Source organism: Cenococcum geophilum, assembly GCF_001692895.1.
Source record: "Cenococcum geophilum 1.58 unplaced genomic scaffold K441scaffold_3, whole genome shotgun sequence".
Lineage (NCBI taxonomy): Eukaryota > Fungi > Ascomycota > Dothideomycetes > Gloniales > Gloniaceae > Cenococcum > Cenococcum geophilum.
Window position 1 is genome coordinate 510,326 of NW_027137561.1, and position 25,527 is coordinate 535,852.

General features: G+C 46.6%; 9 protein-coding genes across 9 annotated transcripts; 3 read left to right on the plus strand and 6 right to left on the minus strand.

The window, feature by feature from the left end:
• Positions 1 to 858: 858 nt before the first annotated feature.
• Positions 859 to 1,928, minus strand: K441DRAFT_537475 (uncharacterized protein; the record flags this gene model as incomplete). The annotated part of the gene is made up of 2 exons (XM_067642483.1): positions 859 to 1,130; positions 1,190 to 1,928. The coding sequence occupies 2 exons, from the start codon at positions 1,926 to 1,928 to the stop codon at positions 859 to 861; spliced, it is 1,011 nt and encodes a 336-aa protein (XP_067509105.1).
• An 806-nt stretch (positions 1,929 to 2,734) lies between these two features.
• On the minus strand, positions 2,735 to 4,111 carry K441DRAFT_537060 (Annexin; the record flags this gene model as incomplete). Its single annotated transcript, XM_067642453.1, has 2 exons — positions 2,735 to 3,028; positions 3,104 to 4,111. Coding segments are annotated over 2 exons (1,302 nt in total), but the record flags the coding sequence as incomplete, so codon positions are not given.
• Positions 4,112 to 4,213: 102 nt separating this feature from the next.
• Positions 4,214 to 5,959, minus strand: K441DRAFT_536552 (uncharacterized protein; the record flags this gene model as incomplete). Its single annotated transcript, XM_067642424.1, has 3 exons — positions 4,214 to 4,685; positions 4,852 to 5,523; positions 5,628 to 5,959. Coding segments are annotated over 3 exons (1,476 nt in total), but the record flags the coding sequence as incomplete, so codon positions are not given.
• Positions 5,960 to 6,360: 401 nt separating this feature from the next.
• On the plus strand, positions 6,361 to 7,429 carry K441DRAFT_536966 (uncharacterized protein; the record flags this gene model as incomplete). Its single annotated transcript, XM_067642447.1, has 2 exons — positions 6,361 to 6,768; positions 6,827 to 7,429. 2 exons carry the CDS (start codon positions 6,361 to 6,363, stop codon positions 7,427 to 7,429), a joined length of 1,011 nt encoding a protein of 336 aa, XP_067509108.1.
• A 156-nt stretch (positions 7,430 to 7,585) lies between these two features.
• Positions 7,586 to 8,236, plus strand: K441DRAFT_535669 (uncharacterized protein; the record flags this gene model as incomplete). Its single annotated transcript, XM_067642381.1, has 2 exons — positions 7,586 to 7,959; positions 8,068 to 8,236. Coding segments are annotated over 2 exons (543 nt in total), but the record flags the coding sequence as incomplete, so codon positions are not given.
• A 2,187-nt stretch (positions 8,237 to 10,423) lies between these two features.
• K441DRAFT_673178 (ubiquitination network signaling protein) lies at positions 10,424 to 13,434 on the minus strand (the record flags this gene model as incomplete). The annotated part of the gene is made up of 2 exons (XM_067650625.1): positions 10,424 to 11,607; positions 11,661 to 13,434. 2 exons carry the CDS (start codon positions 13,432 to 13,434, stop codon positions 10,424 to 10,426), a joined length of 2,958 nt encoding a protein of 985 aa, XP_067509110.1.
• Positions 13,435 to 21,329: 7,895 nt separating this feature from the next.
• Positions 21,330 to 22,454, minus strand: K441DRAFT_535695 (uncharacterized protein; the record flags this gene model as incomplete). The annotated part of the gene is made up of 3 exons (XM_067642382.1): positions 21,330 to 21,683; positions 21,754 to 21,923; positions 22,118 to 22,454. 3 exons carry the CDS (start codon positions 22,452 to 22,454, stop codon positions 21,330 to 21,332), a joined length of 861 nt encoding a protein of 286 aa, XP_067509111.1.
• A 279-nt stretch (positions 22,455 to 22,733) lies between these two features.
• K441DRAFT_651743 (LYR motif-containing protein 5A) lies at positions 22,734 to 23,630 on the plus strand. Its single transcript, XM_067647242.1, has 6 exons — positions 22,734 to 22,812; positions 22,866 to 23,009; positions 23,068 to 23,080; positions 23,142 to 23,256; positions 23,418 to 23,487; positions 23,555 to 23,630. The coding sequence occupies exons 1-4, from the start codon at positions 22,761 to 22,763 to the stop codon at positions 23,191 to 23,193; spliced, it is 261 nt and encodes an 86-aa protein (XP_067509112.1). The 5' UTR covers positions 22,734 to 22,760; the 3' UTR covers positions 23,194 to 23,256; positions 23,418 to 23,487; positions 23,555 to 23,630.
• On the minus strand, positions 23,089 to 24,884 carry K441DRAFT_651744 (uncharacterized protein). Its single transcript, XM_067647243.1, has one exon. It carries the CDS (start codon positions 24,438 to 24,440, stop codon positions 23,277 to 23,279), a length of 1,164 nt encoding a protein of 387 aa, XP_067509113.1. The 5' UTR covers positions 24,441 to 24,884; the 3' UTR covers positions 23,089 to 23,276.
• Between the last annotated feature and the right edge of the window lie 643 nt (positions 24,885 to 25,527).

Below are 25,527 nucleotides of genomic sequence, written 5' to 3' on the forward strand. Positions count from 1 at the left end.
GAAGCCCCAGCAAATGCATTGGCAACTTAAACTCATAAGCAAACCTTTACATATCACCTAAACCTGCATTGCCCCTTATGCTTCACCACACTGGCTTCCTCTATTCATTTCAGAACTCAATCTTGCTATATAGAATCTTTTCTCCACTCCACCTCACTACTTTTAGTCTTTGGTTAACCAGAGCCTCTATCACTCCGCCATTACACTTGGCCCTCTACACCACACACCGGGCAAGCGCAAAAGAGGCAGGCCCAGCATGCCGACAAATTTTCAAGCACAAGAAGCTTACATGCACGTAAAGCGTTTCGACAGCCTCAAAGACAGTGTACTGTGTAAGTTCACGTCCAATCACATAGAAATCCACAGCTAATCAAACTCTTCAGCCAACGCAAAAGTGCTCTATGGCTACCACCGCATTACCAAAGTCACAGGACTAAGGTCATGGGTACCGGGAGTAAGGAAGATGTGGATTTTGTTGAGACCTATTTCTGAATTGGAGAAGCTGGTAAACCTACTTAGCGTGCCTGTAGCTTGGTTACGGAGCTCTACGAATACGGCAGCAGCTCAAAATCGCAAGGAAACTTCCCGTACCAGTACAATTTGTCGGCAGCCGTTTCCTTCCGTGCGGGATACTTCCCATAATGGATTTGGCCTTAAACGCACTGTGTTTGCTATTCAAATTGACTTAACGGATAACACCATGGTTTAATGTCAGCCTATAAAATACGTCCTATTTGGCTTCGCCAGAAGGACCGGTCTTTTTGGGCCAATTGGGCGTTGACATTTAGTCTATGATGCGGAAAAGATGTGGTGGCCTTCGCGCTTGCAATGCCTCCCATGTATGTACGGACCGTCTTTCTAGATGAGCGCACCACTAGAAAAATTACCGGTGATGAATTGCTGTAGCTCGAGAGATTCTTTTTGATCCTCTATTTCTAGCCTGGCGATTTCTTCCTCCCCTAAATTTAAACGCCGCACAGCCGTAATTTCCCCCAGAATATGAAAAAGAACGTTCTCGGAAATGCGTGTGCGTTTGAGAGCATGCTCATCGTTGCGCACATATCTTCTCGTGACATCGGTTGCACTATCTGCCGAAAATGCTATGCAGTAGGCCATTTTTTTACCCCAACCTACAGGTAGAAGTTAGTCCAGAAGCTACACGAAAGAGAGGCATATCAACGGTGTATACCCTCGGTGTACAGTCGGGGCTTATCCCATGCTTCCTCACAGGCATCAACGTGCACCCATCTCTGTTTATGCACAGAGTAGACTTCAGTCCAGTCGTGTTCTGAGTTCCACACCCATCTTACTCTGGAGCCAACAGCTCTACAAAGCATGCTGAAGCATCTTGACCACTCCCCAACACGCCCCTTCCGGGTACGAAGTAAGACAAAAGAATCAGTGTATCGAGGGAATCTTTCGTAATTGCCGCAACCCTCAACTGAGCATTTATACAACTCAACTCGACCAGCACCTAGGGCTTGTTCGTCAGGTGTTGGCGGCGTCATGCCTACAGCAATGGACGGGCTATAACATTTTGAACATGGCGGGTTGTTAACCCAGGTAAAAAAGGATCGCTTAAACCACCGCATTAAAGCGCGGACAACGCAGTCCTGATAACCCCACGTAGCCTTATTCTGGTCACCAAGGCTCTCTGCTTCAGCCGTAAAAATTTGAGATTCTTCCTCTGCCTCATCGTAGATCTGTTCCAGTGGAACTACCTGAAGGGCCTGATCGAGTAAGCCTGGGTTTTCCCATTTAATAGGCGTTTTTGATAACGAAAAGAGAAGTCCCCCGAATTTGAGCGACTCTGCATCACTCGGTGGTGAAGGATGCAGCGGCAATGAAGTCGGCTGGAAAGGCGTTTCTGACGGCGGGCCTGAGGCGGGTTTCCCCCTCGTGAATAACTTTCGCAGCCGGTCTCCCATTGTGGCTCGCCCAGCGGTCGGCACGAGGCGATCGTCTTCACGGAGTGATTTTGATGGTAACAACGCGCTACTCGCTGCTTGTTTTGGGCCGGCGCTGAGGCCCTCTGTATGGGAAGCAATTGACTGAGTACTCCCACGCTCGTGTTGGTCTTCATCGCTTTCACTGAAAGGCCATGCATCGTCATTTAGGTCGTCCCGTGAATCTTAATATATAATTAGAATAGGATGGCAGCAGCAAACAGTAGATAATCTCGAAGGACAGCGTAAAGGTCGGCGTCCCGATACGCACCATAGTTTATAGATCTAGCTCCCTCCTTATCGATTATATCAAATCCTCGAGCTGATCGCTTTCCAGCTACGTCCGTGTATGAATAGTACTCATCGCCCAGATCACTGGGTCGTATAATTGGCGAATTGCGAAGGGATGTACGGCCCCCACTGGCTTCGGAAGTAGCGGCACCATCATCTAACTGCGGAGCCTCGACCTCATGGTGGACTGTCTCAGATTCTCCTAAGGTAATCCCTTTAGGTGTAACATCGATCGTCTCTGGTGGCTTGTCGGGTAAGATAGGCTGTTGCTCTGCACCAACTGTCGACGCTCCATTGTCGGCATTCTTGGCGGCTAGCTGATTCCCGGTCTCTTTTATGCCGCTTATTACTGTGCCGTCTTCTGGTGCAAACGGTGTGGAGTCGGTTTTAGGAACTTGTTCCTTCTGGCTACGGGCATGATCCGCCAGCTCGTAAGGCTCTAGAATGCTCCCAGTCGCATTATCATCAACAGGATTCTTTTTCGATCTTGACCCCACCAACGAAAGACAAAAGGCACTAAAATCTCCCCCCGTGGCATTCTTGATGTCTTCTTCCATTGAGCGCTGATATCTAGCGTAGTAGCTCTCTTTAACCCGTAGCATATGAGCCTGGTCCCAATGCAAGCGAACCAGGCGCGATATCAAGAGCTCGTAGCGCGGTTCGTTGACCTCATCTAAGGACGAGAGTGCAGTTTCTTTCGAGGAAAATTCCCGGAGGGCATGGTCAATGAGCAGTGCATCACGGGCGGACTTATTAATAACCCCATTGAGGACGTGGGCGATCACCTCGCCCTAGCCAGTGTTAGATTTTAAATGCTTTTTTTTTAAAAAAAATTTTAAAATTTAAACCAGCAAAGACTAACTTACCACAATATTATTTGACTTTTTCAGTGCCGCCCTCGCAAAGCTGTCATTATATTGACTCTCATATTGCCTCAAAACTTCCCTTAAATGAGTATCACTCCTCTTCAACACTACGTTAAGCATCGCGGTCTCGCCACCTTGACTTGTGTTCAGCGCGTTGTGTAAAACATCCGTATCATTCTCAATAGACATGCACGGCCACACGTCCGTTTCCTCCTGTCGCGAGTCTCCTAGCACCATTAGTAGAGCAGCTTGAAACTTATCGGCCTTAAGCTCCCTCTCTAAGAACGTCTCCAACGAATCCCCATACCGCTTATCCCTGAATGCTGCTTTGATCTCACGGATTTCGTGGTTCTTCTTTCCAATCAGGGCTTCTATTAACAACTCGCGTGGCGAAGAGCCGGACTGATGCCAGCAGTTAGCCCAGTACGCTTCGCTTTCCCACCGACCAAGGGTCGTCACGTAGCAGACCTTGCCGAAGTTGCCAGAAACTTTCAATTTGATGTGCTCTGCTAAGTTAATACCTTTGCCCTGGAACCTGACGCGTAGTTTGTATGCGTCTCGGAGTTTGAGGACCTGCTCGTGAGGCAGTGGGGGGAGAATATCAGTAAAAACTTGCAGATCAGAGACAAGTTGCACCAGAGCACTCGCAAGGGCTTCTACATAAATCTCGATGCGTGTCCAAAGTTGTCTTTGTAGCTCAGCGGCTCGTTTCGCATCGACCGGTCGAGGAGAGCAGTCTGCGCATTTGTGAATGTCTGGTTCATGCTCTGTTGACTCGTAATAGCAGACAATGTGCTGCCAGGTATCACACGTCTCACACAGAACAGTGTTCCCGTCATCGTCAGGGAAGCCACAGATGCACTTGATGGTTGATGACTCTTCCTCGTCAATGGTGTTGTCTAAAGCAGGTGAGCCGTTGGAGAAGGCGAACGGCGAGGAACCACCAAACGGGGCGACAGAGCTCAGCTGAGGATCAGCATGCGTCTTGGACGACGAGATGTCTGTCATGATACGTTCAACAGAAGTGTGACGAGAGTAAAGTGCTGATGATTTAAAAGACCCTAAGGCGGAACGCGACTTGGAGGAATCTCTAGCAGTAGTGCCGGCTACTGCTACACTAGCCGCTGAGTTGACATCAGCTGTCTCTTCTTCCAGGTAGCCCCTCGGGATAGCGAAAAGCGCAAGCTGTTGCATATGAGAGCCGACATGATGGCGGAATTGCGCTGGGCTGACGACTATCGTTTCATCTACAGGTATGTTTGGATTCTCGCGACGCAACTTGATCTCCCAATCCTTGCAGAATGGACAATCAGACGCCGAGATACGATCAGCAGGCTGCTGGCTGGCTTCACACACAGCCTGTAATTGTTCTTCGGTAAGATTTTGAGTGTGCTGTTTCTGCAGGTGCCTCTGGAATTGGTGAAGGGTATGGTAGGGCTCTCGAACACAGAACCCACAGTGCCACTGGGTCCGATGAAACCGGAGCTCATGCTCAAACCAATCACGACGGTCAGAAAACAGCTTGACATCGCACTTCTCGAAGGTGCAGATGTAGGGCCGAAGGTCTCCGAATGCATGCTTTCTGATGGTGTTGTCAGCCCAGTATTAGAGAAGCTGAACCAACCAACCAGCAATGGAGAGAGCAGTGTGAAAACCCTAACACCCATCCAAGTAAAATACCTCATAAACAAGATGATGACCGGCAGAAGCTAATGTAGTACGTTACGAGCTGATGGAAAATAGATTACCTCCATGAACTCTCCTTCTTCAAGTCTTGAATAGTCCAGCAAAGCGGGCATTCGAATGGGGATACTCCTTTCGCAACATCCGCCAATTGTGGGAGGTGGAGTTTGCCGTCATCAATGTCGTCGCCCATAGACATGGCATACGACGTCTGTGATATGTCATCATGGAAGTCTTCTTCCATTTCTTCTAAAGCAGAAGGTAATAAAGTTGACGCATTTGTTGGTGCTAGAGTACTGGCAGCCCCACTGCGATTCGTTAATGCTGTCTTAGATTTCTGGTCTTCACCGCCCCAGTCGACAATTAATAGTTGTTCTTTGCTATCTTCCTGATCTTCTGGTGCCCAAACGTCTTTAGGTTCCTTGCCTATCTTGTTTCTGTGTTCGTGGGCGTAGCGCAGAAACTGCCTACGTTGCGTGATTGCCCTACCCAACCTCTCCTTCAGCCATTGGTTCTCCTTTATTTCTAACAGTGGAAACTTGTGACCAACATGACTGATGTCGAATTGCTCATTAAAAGGATTCTGCCTTGCTGCCAACGCTTTAGCAAATCGGTCTCGGGGGCTAGCGTTTCGGATGATAATCGAGAGTCGGAACAGGCTAGTAATGGTTTCTTTGGCACTTTCGAAAATCTCTTGAGCTTCGGAGAGCTTCGATGGCTCTCCTGTGGTCTCGCTGCTATTTGAAATATTATCTAAATCATCGAATTCATCTTCCTCCTCATTATCTTCGGGTGATGTGGCCTGGCGGTTGACTCTGGCGCCTGAAGCGATGGCATAAACTGTATTGCTGTCAGAGCAGCCCGGAATAGTGGAGGATCTGGAGACTTGCCATCCTGCAATGAATCTTTCAAAATTTCCAAGAGCTCATGAATGTGGCACGCTATCTTAGGAGACTGCCTCAATCGGTGGTCCAAAGAAGTTGGACTGGGAAGCTGCTGTAAGGCACCTAGGTTTCCTGCCCAAATCCTGAATCTACCACACTCATCTTCAATCGCAGATTGTGTCAGCCCCGAGAGCTCTTCGTGTTGAGGATCTTTGAGGAGGGTACAGAGCCGTATGAAGGCCTGAGCACAAGCTCTTGACGTTGTAGCCAGAGATGGGGTTGGAGACATCGTGCTGATCTCACGGAGCTCTAATCGCTTTCCAGACAGCGGTTTGGACTCCACACAACGAAGTTTTACATGTAAAAGGAGGAACTAGGGAAGAGTAAATATTTTTTCTCATGATGCTGAGAATGATTTCCTTCAGTTGAGGCCGGAAAACTCAAAGTCTGTTAACTGTTAAACCTAGAAGCGCAGGCTAGTTAGCTGTGGAGTGTAGCCCCTCGATAACGGCCCCCAACCCCCGAGCTAATACTGTATCCCGCCGCCGCATCTAATCCCTGGTCTCTTAGTTCGCGTTCATAACTTTACACCTCCATCAAAAACTCTCAAACTTCGGGGATGACGTCCTTTTCAGCTCTCATCATAGTTGCATATTCGACGGTGCTGTATGACACATCCCGGTCTCAACAATGAGCGGCGTAGAAGTCGTAGGCCTCCTTCTAGGGGCCTTCCCTCTGCTCATTTCTGCCCTTGAGCATTACCGTGAAGGTGCAGAGCTACTTTCAGACTGGTGGCGTATTCAAAGGGCATATAAGAAATGTAAGCAGGATATTGAGTATCACCGGATACTTTTTGAGAGTAACGTTGAAGAATTTTTGCTGCCACTGGTTGTAGATGAGGCTGAATTGAGGGTCCTCATGGCAAACCCAGCCGGGGAAGAATGGGAGGACTCAGAGCTGGAGGAAAGACTCAAAGAACGACTGCCAAAATCTTACAATCTCTACCTGGACATTATCGGAGATATCAACGAGCTCATGGAGAAATTAAAGAAGGAATTGGGTGTAGGCAATGCTTCTTTTCAGAGCAGAGTCGATGAAGTCAGTCGAGTCGTGATGCTTCAAACGCTTCAGCTAACCATTTGATACCGCGTCACAGTCTCAAAGCTCGGCAGAGACCAAAATACCCCGAAAGGACCTTTTGAGTATATCAAACGTTCAGTTCCAGGCGAAACGAATCAGATTCAGCCTCAAAAAGTCATCGCGTGACAAAATTTTTGGGGAACTCAAGGAATGCAATGACAGGATGCGAAACCTGCTCGAAAGTAGCGATCGGACGTCGGCGGTAAAACATGTTCGAGGAATGGCGAGCCAACGAGAGCAACACATAGCCCATACGAAATTAGGCCAATTCTGGTGTCATGCAAAGAAATTGCATCGCGCCTTGTCTCAGGCATGGCAATGTGGATGCACGAGTCATCAGGCTAACCTTCAACTACAGCACCGGACGACAGAAGAAGTCGAGTTCGATGTGCTTTTTAATATGAAAACTACACCTGGTGCTTGGGGTTGGCAGGAGACGAAGATAAAAATGCTCCAAAACGAACCGCTGTTCGAGACTGTGGCCATTAGAATCGCGACAACTGAGGATACGCCCGCGCATCTAGCCACACCGCAGCATCGAAGCATGAAGAGCGCCCGGCTTTCCGCTCTCAATAAAGCCAGGTGGAATGCAAGCACACAGTGTGTGCCAAACAGGTAATTTCTCTTTTGACGGCTTGATGCTCACTCTCTAACCTTCGCTCAAAGTTCCTCGACGCTAGCTTCAACTACGCCTCCAGCAAGGCCGAAGGTAGGCTGGACCACGCCTGACTTGCGCTCTCATTCAAGCCCAAACCTTCAAGAAACAGGCAAGATCCTCTCCAAACGGCCGCCAACTTGCTTTGGCTTCCTCGAAGAAGACGATTCTCGCTTCGTCCTCTACCCACCGACGAACAACGAGAGCACCACCAACCTTACTACAATTACGCTAGCTAACCTCCTTAATGGCTCAACTCTCACTCGACGCCAACGTTACTCACTCGCTCTGACCCTGGCATCCTCCTACCTTCAACTCAGCTCCACACCGTGGCTCACAGGTCCGCTTTGCAAGGACGACATTCTCTTCCTACATGATAAGACAAACGACGACTCGACCTTCCTCGATCGACCTTACATCTGCCGCGACTTTTCCCCACGTACCCCAGCTGACGCCAATCGCGCCCTCTCCACCCTCGGCATTAGGCTGCTGGAGTTATGCTTTGGCACTGCTATTGAATGTCACAAGATTAGACAGCAGCTACCCGCTGGTGATGCCATCTCTACTCCTATGCTAGATTACGCGGCTGCGCTGCAGTGGAGCCAGACGGTAAGTGAAGAAGCCGGTCCAGAGTTTGCAGAGGCGATTGAGTGGTGCTTGCATGGGCAGGCGCTGCGTGGTGATGGTTGGAGGAAAGATATTGTAAAGCATGTCATTGATCCATTGGAATATTGCCACAAACAAGTGGCGCTAGGACGGTCCGAGCAGTGAATGTTACTGTTAGAGCCCGATTCTACCCTTGCAGGCTTGCGGTACTCCCACAGACTCTACGCTTTTAATTTTAAGCGGCGTCTCAGTTATAGGGATGAAACTTGAAGCAGTAAGTTATACTTAACTCTCGATCACAATCACAATATCCGTTAATCCGAGAGCATCGCAGTCCGGCAGTATGAAAGTTGGACAGTATTATTCGTAGAGCTTATTGCTATCTACTAGGCCTTTACATCCCCAAGCGCAAGTAATCGGATATATGGCATCAGTGGTGTTATCAGTATTGAATATTGAAAGAGAATATATAAAAGTATATATATAATAGCCAGTTTTATAGCTTTTACTATAATAAATATTAGATATATATTTGTATAGAGGCTTGGCAAGAATTCAATATTCAATATCAATATCAATATCAATATGGCCTCATACCGATATTGAATACTGATAACACCACTGTATGGCATCAAAGACCTATAAAACTGACGTACGTACAGTAGCCTAAGCTTACCAAAAAAGCCTTACAGACCCTAATTTATGCTGCCCTAGTCAATCTGTTCGTCTCTACCCGCTTAGTTTATTATCAAGATGAAGTGCAGGGACAGCTTGGTGCATAGGTTCTTCTCCGCTTTAGCACTATACACAGAAGACAGCCTCAAAGCCTAGAAAGCATCAGCGTAATTACCTTAACTTCTTCCAGCAGCTTTCATAAGCAACATATTCTATTGAGCTCGTACAGCAAGAGTATGAGCAATACCAATCCTCCACCAAACAGCCTTTCCCGCGTGATCTCCTTATAGTGACTGCGTCTTCCAACGTTATAATAAATCCCATCTAAATTGCACATAAATCAGTAGTCAAGCCGATACAAACTAGCAAGCAAGCCAAATAGACGCGTATGCTTGAACAAGCGTACAACTCAAGCCATATATAACGAGAGCTCCAGTCCAGCCCACCCACCATGAAGGCAACACCGATCTCCACTCCCACTCAGTAGGACACACCCGCCGAGAATGTTAGTCCAAGGCCCCAGTCTAAAGGCCTAGCGTGGCCCCACGAAAGGAAGTCTGCAATAAATGGAAGCTGCCCGAAAGCCTGCAGCGTCGGACCGTCGGTAAGTTCCCTGACCTTTCATGCTAGACCACCGGAGGTAAAGCTAATGGAATGTGTACGAGTGGCCAACGCAAAAGGGCTACACAGCTTCAGTCGCACATTCGAAACCCTTACAAGCACCCTTAGGTCGAGTGAGAGCTGCACGACGTTCTTGATTGACTGTACAGACCAGGATAACCCGAGTAATGCGCATTTAAATAGACTCAGAGCATTGAAAGAGATGCTGCGGGGTCAAGAACAGGATATTCTAGCTATGTTAGGGAACGTTAAGCTTAAGCCTGGGAAGGGACTGCGCAAACCCATCTATATTGTTGACGAAGCTGCTCTGAAGGAGGGGGAGGGGGAGGTGTCAGGCGTCAGTTTGGATGGTGAGTTAGGAGAATGGAGGAATTGGAGAAGGTAGAGATAGCACTTGCTGTACTTTTTTTATTGAAGGAGCCGGTTGCGCCAATCGACCTGCATGTTGCTAGCGGGGCTCTGCCAAACACACTATCAACTGAAACCATCTGACTTAGCCCTATCTGCTTCCATTTGCTACCTCACCTTCCAACTAAGGTCGAGAGACTAGCAGGAATTTTCTTACACTCCGATAACTTTAGAAAGCAACAGGTGGCGTATAAGAGATATTCAAGCTTGGTTGAATGGTTGTTTGTACATGCCTTCGCTCCGTTGGCCTCTGTGCCTTAGTAAAAGCCGTAGTTCCTCCTGATAGTGCGTTATACCTAGTACACTGACAGCCCCGTAAGCCCAGCCAGCAAAATCACATCAGCACCGCAAAGACCATGCTTACTTCGCAATTTCCGCCCAAAACCCAGTGAAGCTCGGACCTGAACGTCAGCATCACGCATAGATCAAACCGCAGGAGCGGAATGAATAGTATCAAAGTCAATACCAAGGCTAGCATCAAGGTCAGTATCATAGTCAGTATCATAGTCAGTATCAGGGTTAGCACGGCATCAGCCCAATCACATCACATCACACACATCAGAATCCCAAAAAGGAAAGAAGAAAACAGCTCCATCACATTGTCCACAACTGCCTAGGCCCAAAAGAGACCCTCCCACACACACAAAACTACCTGCCAACCGGACTAATCGGAGTACTCGACCTGCCCGCGCCCTGCCCCGCAAAGCCCGTCAAAACCCTCTGAACAGGGCTCATCGGGTCGCGCGTGGACGAATTGCCGCTGCCAGAGCCGGAATTGCTGCCGCTGCCCGCGCTGCCCTTGCGGCCGTTCAGATGTGGCGCGTACGCCGCGAACGGGTTCGACGACAGCGCCGCGACGGGCAGCGGCACGGGCCCTTCGTCCAGCGCGTCCGTGAAGCCGCTGATGTTCGACAGCATCGAGCTCGAGCGCCCGCGGCCCTCGCGGTACAGCGACCCAAGCGTGCCGCCGTTGCTGCCAGAGTGCGGCGCCCCGCCCATCGCTGCTGGGAAGTGGAAGGCTGGCAAGGCCCCGCCGAGCGCGCTGGTGCCGGGGAGCGCGCCCTCGGGCGTCGTGGGTACGGAGTGTTGCTGCTGCTGCTGCTGTGCTTGCTGGAACAGGACTTCGAGGTGCTGGGTCGTGTGGGCGAGCTGAATGTTTTGGTTGGAGTACTCGGTCGCGCGCCGCTCGTAGCCGTTGATGTTGCTGCGGTACTGGCTCTCGATGGACATGCGATCTGAGAGCAGAGCCGCGCGCTCCTGTTGCCTCTTTGTTCTGGCATTGAGTCCTTCGGTATTGGCTGCGATGAGTTGCTTGTGGTGTTCGTTGAGTTTAGTTTGGCGGATCTGAAGGCGTTCCCGTCTCTGCATGACGGAGGAGATTTCCGACTGGATGTTGGCAAGCTGGCGATTGGCTTCGGCTTTAGTGTGGTCGAAATCGTCGGCGACGCTTGATTTGTTGTCTCTTTCCTTTTGCCAGGCGCGTTTCATCGTAGCAGCCTCTTCAATCTCGCCTTCAGGAATGTCACCCAACGAGTCAATCTGAAGAGCGAAGTCTGCAGCTGCATCATCAGCTTGACGAATGTTTTGATTGAATTGCAGTGCTCTTTGGCGCTGACGATCATCACTACCACCAGCAGTTGAGAGACGATTGCTCAAAGCATCCACTTCTTTCTTGATAGTAGCGATCGACGTCTTGTGCTCTTTCCGGTTCCGCTTTAAGCGATTGCGGTGGTCCTGAAGCGTTTGATCCGCCGCAGCAATAGAATTCTTCAACGTAGTTGTCGGTGATGAGGGGCGTAGAGTTTGATGAGTCGGGGTAGCGGAATTTGAATCTGTGCATCCCTATAAGTATAATCAAGCAAGAGGATAATTTTTTGGGGTTTACCTTGCTCAGCACTGGGGGCAGCAGAGGTAATAAGACTTGTCGAGCAGAAGATCTCATCGTCTGCAGTCCGCACAAACTCGCAGTAGTAGTTTGTCAGAGCTGTTAGGCCAAAGATCTCTCCCTCCCACATGTCCGTTCCCTCGTCTCCCAGATAACTGTGAGTAGTCGTTTCCCGAATTCTCGTGGAACTCCAATCCGCCCCGTTGACGCGCAGGTAGAACGGCTTCGACTTATCGATACCCGCTCTCAGGTTTGTTCCACGCTCTTCACTAATCATTGCACCCAAATCCCCGCCTCTATACAAGCTGACTTTAAAAGAAATGTCAGTAGGTCCAATCTCCGAAATCCAAACCCGGTCTCCTTCTGCTCCAAAAACAGCGTTTCCAATGTGATTAGCATCTTTTGCATTAGCCTCCCCAGCATCATTTGCTGACTGGCTCTGCTCCATCTCCTTCAAAACAGTAACTTTTGTACTAGCAAGTGCAGCCCAAAATGGTTGCTGACTCCGAACATGCGTCGCCTGCTTCTTTTTCTTCTTCCCGTTCGTGGTCTTCTCCTTGTAATCGCGCGCTGCAGGCGAGGGTCCTGGTGGGCGACCGTCGGTGCTCGAGCTGCTTGTCATATCCGTACTAGAATCTATACTTGTCGAGTTACTTCTAGGAGTTTGGAGAGGGACAGCAGCCTCGGGATCGGTTTTCTTGCCTGTTGGCATGGATTGGGATGACTCGCGTCGAGAAAGGGAACGGCGAATGATACGAACAACCCCTTGGGTTAGAATGTGTATGCCAAGCAAACTGCGAGGCCACCCGTGAGGTATAAAGAAAGATTCCTGATATATCGGTGTAGTTGGTGGACTCGTTAGGAAATCAAGGCCGCCCCGGGAGAGTCCAGTCCATATAAAATGAACTATGTGATGACGGAGAGGCCTGAACCGGAAGAGGTGAGAGCAAAATATGATAACGATGCATAGAAAAATGCTATTCGTCGTCCCACCCCTTCCAGCGGCGGCGCCTCCAAGAGAAATAGCAATGACAGCTTGGGCCAGGTCCAGGAAGAAGTTCTGTACAGGGACCCAAAGCAGAAGCCATAATATGAGGATGAAGACGTCGGCGAAAACGATAGTGAATAGAGAAGGCGTCCCGCCGGAGCCTTGGAATATATCTGTTAAAGATGGTAGAGCAGATATGGCGGATAGTGATGTTCCGGTTTGTGGTGGAACGAATGTCAAGGTGGCGAAGAGGAAGTGTACGATGGTGAGAACGGTAGGGGGAAGTTGGAGAAGGATGATCAGGATGGCGAGGACGTCTCGCAGAGGACAAGACGAGAGAATGGTCGTAGTTAGAGTGAGCATGTTGCCACCCTTGTAGGCCGAAGCAGTCCTGGTTCCATTTGCATCGATCCTTCGGGGTGAATTTGGTAGCGAATGGTCAAGGGAGCCGTTTGTGTTCTCGTAGCGGCAGGCCTCCAGTCCATCGAGCGAGACCTCCGACACTGCTCTCCCCCTCCCATCAACATGCCTCCCAGATACGGTGCCGGCCATATTTGCATCTGCCAGTGTTCCATGTGACGGACCGTTTGGCGTGGCCGGTAACGTCATATGCTGGGTCACATCCGGAGGTAGCGGCGGCGTTGGTGGTTGAGGTTTTCCATTGGCGTGTCCGTTGAGGGCAGGATTGGACTTTTGCTTTTGTATACGCTTTCCGGGAGCCGCGAGGCCGTTCTCATGTCGTTTGTCGTGCTGGTTCGCCGCGTTCCTTTTGCCCTTCGGTGGCATCAGAGGGCCGCGTTGTACGGCTGACAGTCCCAGGGCTGGCTCGACAAGACAGAGCAAGACGAGCCAAGCAGCAGGAACGGAGCCGGGGGGTCGGCGGGGGAGTGTCGACGGTCGTGTTTTGTGCGGCCAAGTGGTGTTGTGTGGAGGAGAAAGCTCTGCGGGAGGCAGATGAGATAGTGAGTTGAAACCTTGGACAACAAAGCGCTAGATCGGCAGCGGAATCTGCCATGCACCTGTTAGAAGTCGAGTCAAACACGATGGGCCGCGGGGACCGTGGAACATGGAAAGTACTAATATAACCACCAATGGCCGGCACAATGATTCCAACAGCTACGTTTGGTTTCCCCCAGCAGTTTAAAATCAATTATCTACATGACAGACGATGCGTCGCTGCCGTTTGTGGGCTTCTACGCTTTCTCTCCCGCTACCACTACGACCCGCGACCGCTACCGCTTCCCGCAGTGTTTTGCAGCACAATATTCCGGGCTCGGTATCAAAAGCACCCAAGTACCCACACCACCCAAGCCCAAGCCCCCTCAAGGCTAGCAGACGGGTGCATCAACTCCATCATGTACGGTAGATCGCGGATTCGCGGAAGCCTAAACCTCTCCCAGCCACGCCGCTGTACACACACGACCTAAAAGAGCTGCGATCGTAGATCGCGTTTTAAAGGCCTGAAAGAACGCTCGGCCCTCTTTCCTTTTCTCGAATTTCCTACCAAACTCACCCACCATTCAATTTCAACTCTTAATGCAACCTTGGCAGCGAACAACCCTACTCTAGATCGCTCGACGGCCCACTGCTTCGTTTTTTTCCCAATTTTCTAATTCGTCCATCCCAGCTGCGCTCGTAGACGACCGTTTTTATACCCCGCCCACTTTTTTAGCTCTTCTTTTTCATTTGCAGCACTCCGGGGGGGCCTGAGTAATATGCCTCGTTTTACATGCCCGGATATGATCGGCAGCGAATGAGCTGTGTCATGGCCTTTTTCAGCGCCAGTGCACACCGCATAACGCTTTATGGTTGCATTTTCGCTGGAATTCTGCTGCGGATCGTCCAACCGTATTCATTCTCCTTTGATTTAAAACTCCCTTGTTTGCTGACCACAACTTACGTCAGAAAAAAAAATGAAAAGGAATAAGAACTCTGTTCAGACGTAGCCGAACCATTTCTCCGTATCATCAATCTAAAACTCCAAATCTTAATTATTATTTGCTTTTCTTAGCCCGAATTTCTCCTTCGTTCCTCCTTCCCTCCCACCCCTCCATCAAGAGCCGATGCCTTGGTAGTCACAAACATAAGGCCAATGAGAATAAACCCTGATCGCGTTGAAACAGCAAATGGGTCACGCGCCCAACGGGGATGCATGTCGATCATTGTCTCAGCATGCTCAGACCACATGGGACGCCGGATAAATCCGGCCCGATGGCACTAAACCAGTTTAGGCCATCTGTCCCTGTGTGGTCTGAGACACTTTGGCCGACGTTTNTAAAGCACGTCGCGATATCCGCATGGCTAATATTACGGATATTCACTTCTTATTCTTACGACAAGTTTAGGCAGCTTAAAAAATCCATTAATTATATACTAGGCTCCGGCGAATCAAATGGTCTACGTAAAAAGTCTCCCCGCCTTCCCGTTCCTGATATTAATTTTAAAATAGCCGTAACGTGGTTTGCTAAAGTAAACAATTAGCAATATCCGCACTAACAACGCGTTAATCTCAACTACCTACTCTCTATCTATTATATCCATAATCCAATAATTAAAACCTATTAAGATCTATCTATTATAATATATTTAAGTCCTCCCTACCTTTATCTAACCCTCTATTCTCCCTCTGCTGCTTTTAAGCGCTATCTACTAATACCTCTATTAAAGCAAATAAGGTAAAGAGGTTGTAAACTATAAGCCAGTTAAGCAGATTAATAAGCTAGCAGTACGCAATGGGCTAGGGATTATATTAAAATGGATCCCTAGCGGTCTCCACGGCTATATAGCCTGCGGAGGGAGCTACCCTAGCTTATAAGCAGCTCTTATAAACTTTAAATAAGCAAGCTAGATAAAGCTATTGCGGAGATATATCTATACTATAGTCATACGGAGCAGCTCGAGGCCCTAAGGGTGCTAATATTTAAGCGGCGAGATCTTATACTTATAGCAAAGACGTCTTTTAGCAAGAGTATAATAATATAAGCACTACCATATCTTATACCTAATGCAGTTGTTATTATTGTTCTTCTACTTAACGCGATTAGGTTAGAGTAAGTAAAAAAGATTATAAAGCTACCTTATATTCAACCTATTTATATATAGGAGAAAACAATATCCGCTAAGCTAATTAAGGATATCCGCACGGGCAGCTATATACATATCCTTATCTCCCCAGAGCTTTTAGTTAGTAATAAGCTATATAAGGTTCTAATAGACCCGATATTTCGTTCCCATATTACCCTTATAGTGGTTAATAAAGTACACCTACTTACTAATTAGGGAGAGACCTTCCGTATAGCATACACATAACTCTTTAAAGTACGTTCAGTCTTAGTTAATAAGCCTTGGTTTATATATACCGTAATACTAAACCCATCTACATTTTAAACTATATATAAGCTAGCTAGGTTTAAACCTAATATACAAGTTATTAAAACCCTAATTAATTAGCCGGAGCTAAAGATTATACAAAGGGTTATAACCGCGCTAGAGAAGAAGGACTTTTAAGCTCTTTACTTTACTATTGCTACTGCTCTAATATATTTATATACTGCTAGTAATAGTAACTAAGGAGAAGGCGAGCAATTAAGAAGCCGCTTAATATCCGTATAGCAGACATACCGCTAACAGTTTAATTAACTTTAGCTAATTCTAAAAACGATTATCTTCTTTAATTCTAAGGAGTAGATAGCTACCTATTATAATACTATTCGCAGCTAGTTAATCCATCGCGGCTATAATGCTGCTATTGCTAGAGAAGCGGTATAGAGCTACTATGTAACGCTTGCGGATATTAATAAAGACCGCTTATACGCCGAATACGCGCGCCCAATGTCTTAAATTTAAATTTTTATTGCATTAGATATAGTAGCACATAGTATAGATATCCCGGATATCTACCGTTCGATCTAATATAGAATACCTCACCATAAATCCTATAATATACTAGCACAGCGGTTTAGCCAGGCAGGCCAAGGAGAAGGCCTCTTAGGTAAAGTAATCTTTATGGTTAAGAGCCGCTGGCGGGGTCCTTGCGATAAATTAGGTGGTTCTAAGCATACACAACCTTAGTATATAGGCGATCTTCGCGCAAGCGCGCTGCGTAATAATATCCGCGGGCGACAAAACGTAGAGACTGCGGATATTGCGGGCGATGCTTTATCTATAGCGTCAGTCAATACTAAGCAGTTAGTAGATATAAGAAGCGGGCATAGGTTAAGCCCTAGTGGTTTTACAGTACGCCTACCTAAAGAGCTTATTATACTAACCCTATGCCTAAAGAAGCGGTTAACTAATACGCAGTTACATAGTAAACTGCCGTTCACCCTATGACGGCTAGTTAATAAGGATTAGGTATGCTTATAAGCAATATAACTTACACACTATAGAGACCCACAGTCTACTATTAGTAAAGACTTATATTGCAGTAACTATAACCTAGTAATATTTATAGATTGCGAGTATAATATCCGCACTAGCTATAATATGGATATTACAAAAACCCGCCGGGAGCCTATGTTAAGCAATATACAAAAGTAGTTTACATAATAGGCGGAGGCTAGGTATTAGGATACATTATAAACGCCTATAGTTAATTATATTATACTAGATAAGCAGCTTTATCGCCTCTATAATATAGAGTAGGTTCCAAATACGGCATTATTAAGGCAAGTAATACCTAAGTGGGATCCTAATATCCTTGGTAAGGAGCTTCTATCCCTTATTAAGCTTTTAGCAGATAAGGAATAAAAGCAGAAACAGAAAGAAATAGGGCAACTCTTAGGTTCTTCTGGGTTAATTATATAGATATTAGAGCGGTTTTCCTAAGCGTTAAAGCAGCACGCTACTATAGATAAGCGCTTATTATAGGCTCTTATATAGGCTTTACAGGTTTTAGATAGGAGATTTAAAATATTAGCGCCGTGGTAATCAGCGCCTTACTGTAGCGCTAATATATCATAGGCTAATTAACAGTTAGCTATAGACCTCTTACCAATAACTTAGGAAGAGGATATACCTATACCTTCGCTAACTCTTAGGTCTCCAGCTCCTACTCCTCTATTATTACCCTTATACCAGCCGTTAGATATATCTATACCGCCAGTAACCCACCAGTTAGATATATCTTTATTAGTACTATAAAGGCGGTTAGCGCGATTAAATAGAGGCAAATGTATGTAAAGAGCACTATAGGAAATTAACGGCAACGCCAATTAGTATATAGCGGGCTAATATTAGGCGAGGTTAGTTAATATTAGGCGGGGTTAGCTAATACTAGGTAAGTTTACCTTATATCCGCCAAGCGGATATTATAACTATAATAGCTAATATCTATTAGGATAACGCCCCCCCTTCCCCTTATACCCTATACTCCTAGTAAACGCGGCCCAGGAACTAAATAGATTAATTAATTAATAATATCAATTACTTGGGAATATGTACTAGTGCTACTAACTATAGCGGATATTAAACGGTTATAGTAATAGCTTATAGCTAATATCTTATATTACTTATTAAGCAACTTATATATAGGTTAAAGCTAGGTTTAAGTAAAGTTAGTAGGGAGTACAAAGCCATCTAGCTTATTATTATTATCATGGAGATTAAGCTTATTAAATACGGCGGAAAGATTACTACTTAGCCGTAAATTAAACTTGTTAAGGGCAGATTAATTAAGTCGTTTAATACCTAGTTATAGTAGAGGCGGCGCTTCTATCTTTACTTACTATGCCTAACGGCAGATAATAAAACCTTTGGCAATCGCATTAGTAAGCAATTAAATATCCGCTATAGGAGATTTAATAGTATATCAAGTAGACATCCGTTCGCCGAATATAATCTTAAACTTTACACGTAATGGCCCTATATAATTAGTTATATAAATACTCTAGCGGAAGAGTAAGTCTAGGTTAAATATTAAATTGCCATAAATATGCATAAGCTGCTTTAGCTCCCTATTAAGTAGCTTATTATCAAGATCTATTAGGTAGTAACTATTCTATTTACCGCGGATATTTACTAGACTATTTACTAGGATAGCTTACTAGAGCTTAGGGGAATAAGTATCTGTTAAAGTTAACTAGAAGAAACGTAATATCTCTAGTAGATAGTTCTTATTTTAACTACCTACGAAATAGATATAAATATAGGGGAGTACGCGGCTAAGCAGGCTAATATCCGCAAGCTTAATGGCGTGCTTAAGGACCTTATATATCTTTACCAGTTATAAAAAGCGGACGTGCGTTAGAAACTCTATATTAGTAGGCTTAAAAAGTGTTTATAAGAATATAGCACTGCCAGCCTACTTAAGGTAACCCTTTTGCTATAGTTCCGCAGGCTAGCTGACATAGTTAGCCGCCTAAGAGACTTCCTAACCGAAAACCGCTATACGGATATCCTTAACTACTGCTAATAGACGTTGCGGAGATAGGCTTTTAAGGTACCGCTTAATATCTATAGGCGACTTAGTATTATAAGACTCCTTAATCTAAGTATGGAGCAACGCTATAATACGAGCGTTAAAGCTATAGAGAATTAGCTCCTCTATATAATAAAATAGCGCGCGCTCGGCTGGGATATTTCTTTAACCTAGGTAGTTTATATAGGTATATAGCGTAGAGTACTCTTAGGCTAATTGCTTACCACTATAGTAATACCATATAACTATATATAGGTAGTTTAGCTTTAGGTGCTAAAGAGCTAAAATAGGCAGAGCCCAACGCAGGCTATTATAGGCGGATATTAACTTAGTACGTTCTCCCTAATATAACTAAATAAGCTTTACGGTCTTTTAATCACTATAGATTAGAAACAGTTACTCCTTAAATACTTTATTAGTATATTATAGATTTATTTAATAGAGAAAAATGTCGTCTAGTACCTTATAGGTTTTAGATATAAAAGCCTCTTTAGTTATAATAGGTCCTAGGTTAAACCTAGACGTCCGCATAGTAGGTATTACATTAATAGAAGGCATACGTAGATATTTAAACTATGGGTTTTTGCTAAGTAATATATTAAGGCCTAGGTACGCCTCTATAATAGCTTTATAGATTAAAGCTATTAAGATCTACTTCTATATCTCGTCTTGTAAATTACCTAGAGCCTCTATAATATTTAAGAACTTAATTAAAATATCCGCATAAAGTATACTCTATTAAAGCCCACTATTAGGTATACTTATACTAAAGATAAGCTTACTAGTTATGCGCGAATAAAACGTCCTAGTATCCCTAAGTGTTTAATACTGAACTTATTAGAGGTAGTTAAAGTTATTATAAATAATAATAGTATTAGAAGCTGCACCTATTAAGCGGATTTTTACCTATATGTAGGTTAGTATATACCTGCACTATAGAGATTATAGGCTAAACCTTAATTCCTAGGCTATCCGCTCCTTCTGCTGGTTTAAAGTAATATAACTATTAATTAATCCAAGCCTATAGAGCATAGAAAGCACGCGGCGCTTAACGCCGTTAGCTTAGAGATACATCCCTAGCAGCCATAGGATATAGTTTACGGAGTTTCGTAAAAGGCCAAATATAAGCGTAGAAGCTATTAAAACCGCATAGCCTTTATATAGAGAATATTTACGTTAACCCTCTTAATATACTGTAATTATATACTCTAGTATAGGTACGTAAGTCTTTACGGCTTAATAGCACTACCCAAGGTTAAGCTGCTTAATATCCGCATATTGGTTAAAGCTGCCAAATAGTAACTCTTTCTCCCTTAGCTCTTTAAGCTCTCCCTAGATAGTAAGAGCAATACTAGCACCTACTATACCGCGCTTCTTTATCTCTTTAGTATAGATATCTAGGATATTAGCATCCTCTAGGAGTTTATTAAGGAGCTCCCTTACTCTTTTTTTCTTTAGTGCCTTGCGTAAACCTTTAGCCATTATAATCCATTTAAGCGCTAGGTCTCCTATAGACATCCACTATAGCCTAAGACGGTTAATAATTACCCAGACCTTCTCTATAGCGGATATCTTCTCGGCGGATATTGTGGATATTATAGGTATTTTATTAACTCCTGCTTCTTTATCCTCTTAGGGATCTATATAGTTTGGTAGTAGTAAGTAGGCTATTAAGGACCGCCATTAAGCTATAGATAGTAATAGGGGAGACGACGGGGGAGACGATAGGGGAGATAATGGGGGTAGGATAAGACGGCTAATGCCCTCGGGCACTATATCCGCTATATCTCTTAATTCTCTAGCGGTATTAGTTAATAGAGAGGGTAGTTTATTATTAAAAGCTTAAGAAGACTAGCTCCTGCTAGACGAAATAGAGGGGTTTCTTCAACGCCTTTTAGATGCGCCTATGGCTAGTAGTTAGTTCTGGAAAATCCATTAATTAGAGAGCTGATTAAGGCAATTCTAATGTAGGTATTAATAGGATAATAGACGTGGCGGTTGCTTACATTAATTTCGTTAAAGTTAATGGTTTGCCTTATACAAACAAACCGGCTTGGCTTCCAAAAGCTTACCAAAGTGGCTCAGACCAAGAAACAGATGGATCGATTAAATAGGTTAGCTTGCGGATATTCGATTATCCGCGCAGCGGATATTCATCTGTTTCTTGGTCTAAGCATGCTGAGTTAATGTCGATCAACAAAAGACACCGCTGCTTGGAGCCGCAGCAAAGATAGGAAAACTAGAGTGAGTGAGATAAAGAGTATTATGAATCAGGGTTTGCACGACCCATATCCTCCTTGGCATCAGGCCGGTCCCAACTGCTCTTCTCCAACCTTTGTACCCTGCTGTGGAGATCTAAAACCCTTGCTCCGTACTTTTCCTTTGCCTTTTCCTGCAACTCGAATGTTTCACGAAACTTATCTACCATGAACGGTCTTAATGGTATCTTTTCCCCCTTCTTGTAATCATACAATACGCTTTCTTCTTGGCATCTAGCCGCAGGCCGCCGATGCAGTTCTGAAAGGATTAGCACGTCTAAAGTGAAGTGGTCGGTGTCTTGCGTTGGCATCGACCGTAGCTTATGCAGCACGGTTACATGGTCCGGCCAGGTCATTGGCTTGGGAACAGTCCATGTCAGCAACATGAGCATCTTTAAACGCTTACTCAGTAAGGAACGAGAATCCTACAAACTTGAATTCCGTCCGGATGCTCCGCAAAATGAGTCCATCGCCAACTGGAGTCCATAGCTGACTCCACTCGCGTTTATGCGTGGGATCAAGGATGTTTGCGAAGTTATGAAACCAACCGATTCGGCCAGCCTCAGCATAGCGGTTGTACGTTACATTGTTGACATGACCTGTAGCATACATTAAGCTTGGGTCCAATGTTAGGAGACATGTCTCGATGCAATACCCTTGGTCGATATTTAGCTATTCACAGCTCCTGATTTAGAAAGACCAGTTCGTCAAGGGTTGTCTCACCATACTGTCCTATAGCCAACCGGAAANCATGTATTAGCTGCCGTGCTCCCGTGGTTTACGTGCCGGGAACTGGTAGAGCATACCATCTCTCCCCACACAACCTCTTGCCGGTAAAGGCCCCTTCTGTCCTTGCCTGTCAGGAAGCCTTCGCTCCCGGCTATCAATTCCCTCCAATCAGCAGCTATCTCTTGCACTATCGACCCAGCTTCTCTCGTTTGCTCTGGCTGAAGCCCAAACATTATGCACTTTCCTACTCGGGATTTGAGTTCAGAGAGCCATCGTGGGCTCAGTGAAACCGTGGCCGGCGCGGGGTCTTTCTGGGAAACCGACGAATAGCCCGCATGCTGGATCCTGGTTCGACTGAACGTCGGAAGTGCGATAACCGACTGGACATGTCGAGGTCGCATGGCTGGTTTAATGTCTTCGCAAAGTATGCCTCAAGACCCGTAGAGGGACAGAGGCATGCTTGACAATGGCGAGTGTGTCGTGAAATATAGTCCGTGGTTGGCCGAGGTGTGTGGTTTGGTTTACAAATTTGAAGGTTTCGGCTGCGGGCAATCCATCTCGACGTCAGAATGGGTCAAAGCTTCCGACTCCGTCGTAGTGAAAGACAGGCCAAGCATCAGATCCCTTCAGCCACCGCATAACCTTACTATTCCCACAGAATACGTACCGCAGAGCCCTACCCCTCATCCTCGGCCTTTAAAGACACAATGGCTTCTCCCAGTCCAAATTTGCGACGTCAAGTTATCCGGATATACAAAGGTGGAGTCCTCGGCAAATTGATATCCTCAGAGGCTGGTAATAACAGCTTGCAGAATTACTCTACCTGGGACGGGAATATCCATTAGGCTATGACTACTTCAGACCACGGCTTCACAAGGCTTTTGCAAGTCAAGCAGATCTCAAAGACGAGAAGCAGATCAAGAAAGGCATCGAGAGGGCAGAGTTCGTAAAGAAAGGTAAGCGCCTTTCGGGCGTTGCGGCTATCTTGCGGTGAGCTGAGCTCAGATGACTCAGAAATTGAGGCATTGTAAGCACATAAAGCTCTCGGATTGATTCATAAACGTATTTACATCATACCCCACCCTCAGGTATTACCTGAAAAAGTACCGCACCATACGCCAGCGATATGAAAAGACCTAGCAAACTCCTCCTTTCTGTGCTCCACCAGCGCCCTTTGCTTGACCAGTACAAAAACGACAGAATGTGAGTCAGATACAGTACGGCTACACTTTATGAGCCCACCACACTCCCACTTCCAGACACTCCCCGCTTGAAGCACCCTTATGCTCCAGCAGATCGGCCATCATCCAGCCCCACCATCGCTGCCACTCTTCCTGGTTCTTCTCACTGACCTCTTTCAACAGCGGCTCTAAGCTCTCAATCATCTGAATAACGACCAAAAGCGCAGTGTACCTTAGAGCCGCCTGATCTTCCGTCAGTATAAGGGTCTCTGTGGTGTTTCTCTTTCCTTTCACAGGCTCACTCTCCCTACGCTTCGTAGGATTCCTACCAGCCGTTGCCTCGCGTTCCCAACGCAACTCGCCCAATGGAATAGCAACCCTCCGATAGCCTACATCACAAAGCGCTTCCGGCTCCTGCAGCAATATCTGTGTTACACGAGCACATGGAGTTGGTGTCAGCTTCCGCTTATCAAGAGCTTCTTGAATCCAAGAGTTTGAGTCTTGTAGATACTTGTTCTGGACGGCCGTAAAGGGAGTTCCCGGTTCAATGAGAAAGGTTCCGGTGGAAACTGCACAGTCGTAATCCTCGTTATTCTTCCCGGGCGGATGCGGCGGATGCGGAAGTAGTGATCGTATGATGTGATCAGTTTCCCAGATCTCCAAGATTCCTCCCTTCTTCAATATTCGTATACATTCGTCGAGTATTTGTTGAGAGAGTGATCCCAAAGGGACCACAAGACTTAGATCCTTCATCACAACGAGGTCAAATTCTGCGTCATCGAACGGTAGCGGTATCCTCCGCAAGTCATGTTGCACAAATCGCCAGTTAATGCCTTGTTTCCGTAAATCGCCGGCCAGATGGACAACATCAAGACCCGTGAACGACACATCCGTATAGCCGAGGCCTTCAAGATAGTCATGGCATAACGATGACCAGTATCCACTGCCACACGCAATTTCTAGCACTTTTTTCGGTGGTTGTTTTAGGGACGGTGTTGAGCCTAGAGCCCGACCAAACGCTGAGGTTGAGAGGAGGGTGTGGAGGTTCTGTCGCTGCAGTTCTGGGAGGTCGCAGGGAAGAGGATAAGGGACATCGCGGAGGTAGCGACGGCCGTGACGCAATACGAATGGTGTTGAAGTGCCAACGTTCTCTTCTTTAATGCTCTGCGTCGAGGAGCTCGAGATAGAGCCCCGCGTTGCGTCCATGGATTGTCCTGGTGCTGAAGCATTAGAGCTGGAGGCTCCAGATATGATACGTCCCAACGCGTCAGTTGTGGTGAAGTCCCATTGCCTTGCAGCGTCGGTAGATGTCGGTTTGGGTCTTATCGACGGGCCATTGATATACCGGTACTGGGTTTCAGGTTAGCAAATGGACGGGGTTCAATACGTATCGTGGAGGAGAACCATCATCCATTCCGCCATGGTACCCTTGCCCCACTGTTTTTAGCGTCTGTTCAATATTATTCGCAATGTGCCTTGCCTAAGCGGTCAGATAAGCACGTGTGGCTGGGGATTCGCCTAGGGAGATAATTGAGCAACGGAATGAGGAGGGTGCTGGAAGGGTGGCGCCTCGAAGGGAGAAAAACAAATAAATATGCATGCGACCCAATGTGTACAGATTCCGGCTGTATAGAGCCTGTTAAGTGCTTGACACTTTAGGTGAAGGTGAAGCACTATGAGACGGCCCAGCATTTTTGTTTGGTCAAAAGCCGAGGTTTGGCCTTTTCAACCCTTCCAATCACAGAGGGATACTGGGATCCATGGTCGTAAGTATCCTCTCATATCTGTTTTGGGACGCCTAGCAGGGTAACGACCTATGACGCCGCGTCGCAGAGTGTGGAGAGACAGCAACAGATTCATCATCAAGCTTTACCAGGGGCTAATTCTCAGGATGTGGACGAGGAGACGCCGCGTAACCTTACAAGCACAGGAAGTACATGACTGAGAGTGTGAGCTTGCTGCAGACCAAGGCGCAAGGGTTCTAGGCATCAACGCCCGCCGGCGAAAAGTGGTTTTGGATCTTCGCTGCGGGGGGGAAAAAAAGCCAGAACGCACGCCCATGTTTCCAGCCGGATCACGTGACCCTCTTGGCGCTGTGATGGAAGCGCTCACAACGAACCTCAGTCGGAGGGAGTCCAGCATCATCTACGACCGACTATTCTTCACACACGCCACTGTTGGTGCTGCATATTGTCTCTCTGGATCCACTGAACACCATCTGCAGAGCTGCATTGCGTCCGCACGCTGCATCAATTGTACGTCCGCCTCCATGACACCTGAACGTCTCCAGTCG

Coding starts and splice junctions, on each gene's coding strand:
- K441DRAFT_651744 (XM_067647243.1), bottom strand. CDS start 24,440: ATGGACGCAACGCGGGGCTCTATCTCGAGCTCCTCGACGCAGAGCATT.
- K441DRAFT_651743 (XM_067647242.1), top strand. CDS start 22,761: ATGGCTTCTCCCAGTCCAAATTTGCGACGTCAAGTTATCCGGATATAC. Junction 22,813..22,865: donor AGTTATCCGGATATACAAAG/GTGGAGTCCTCG, acceptor AACAGCTTGCAG/AATTACTCTACCTGGGACGG.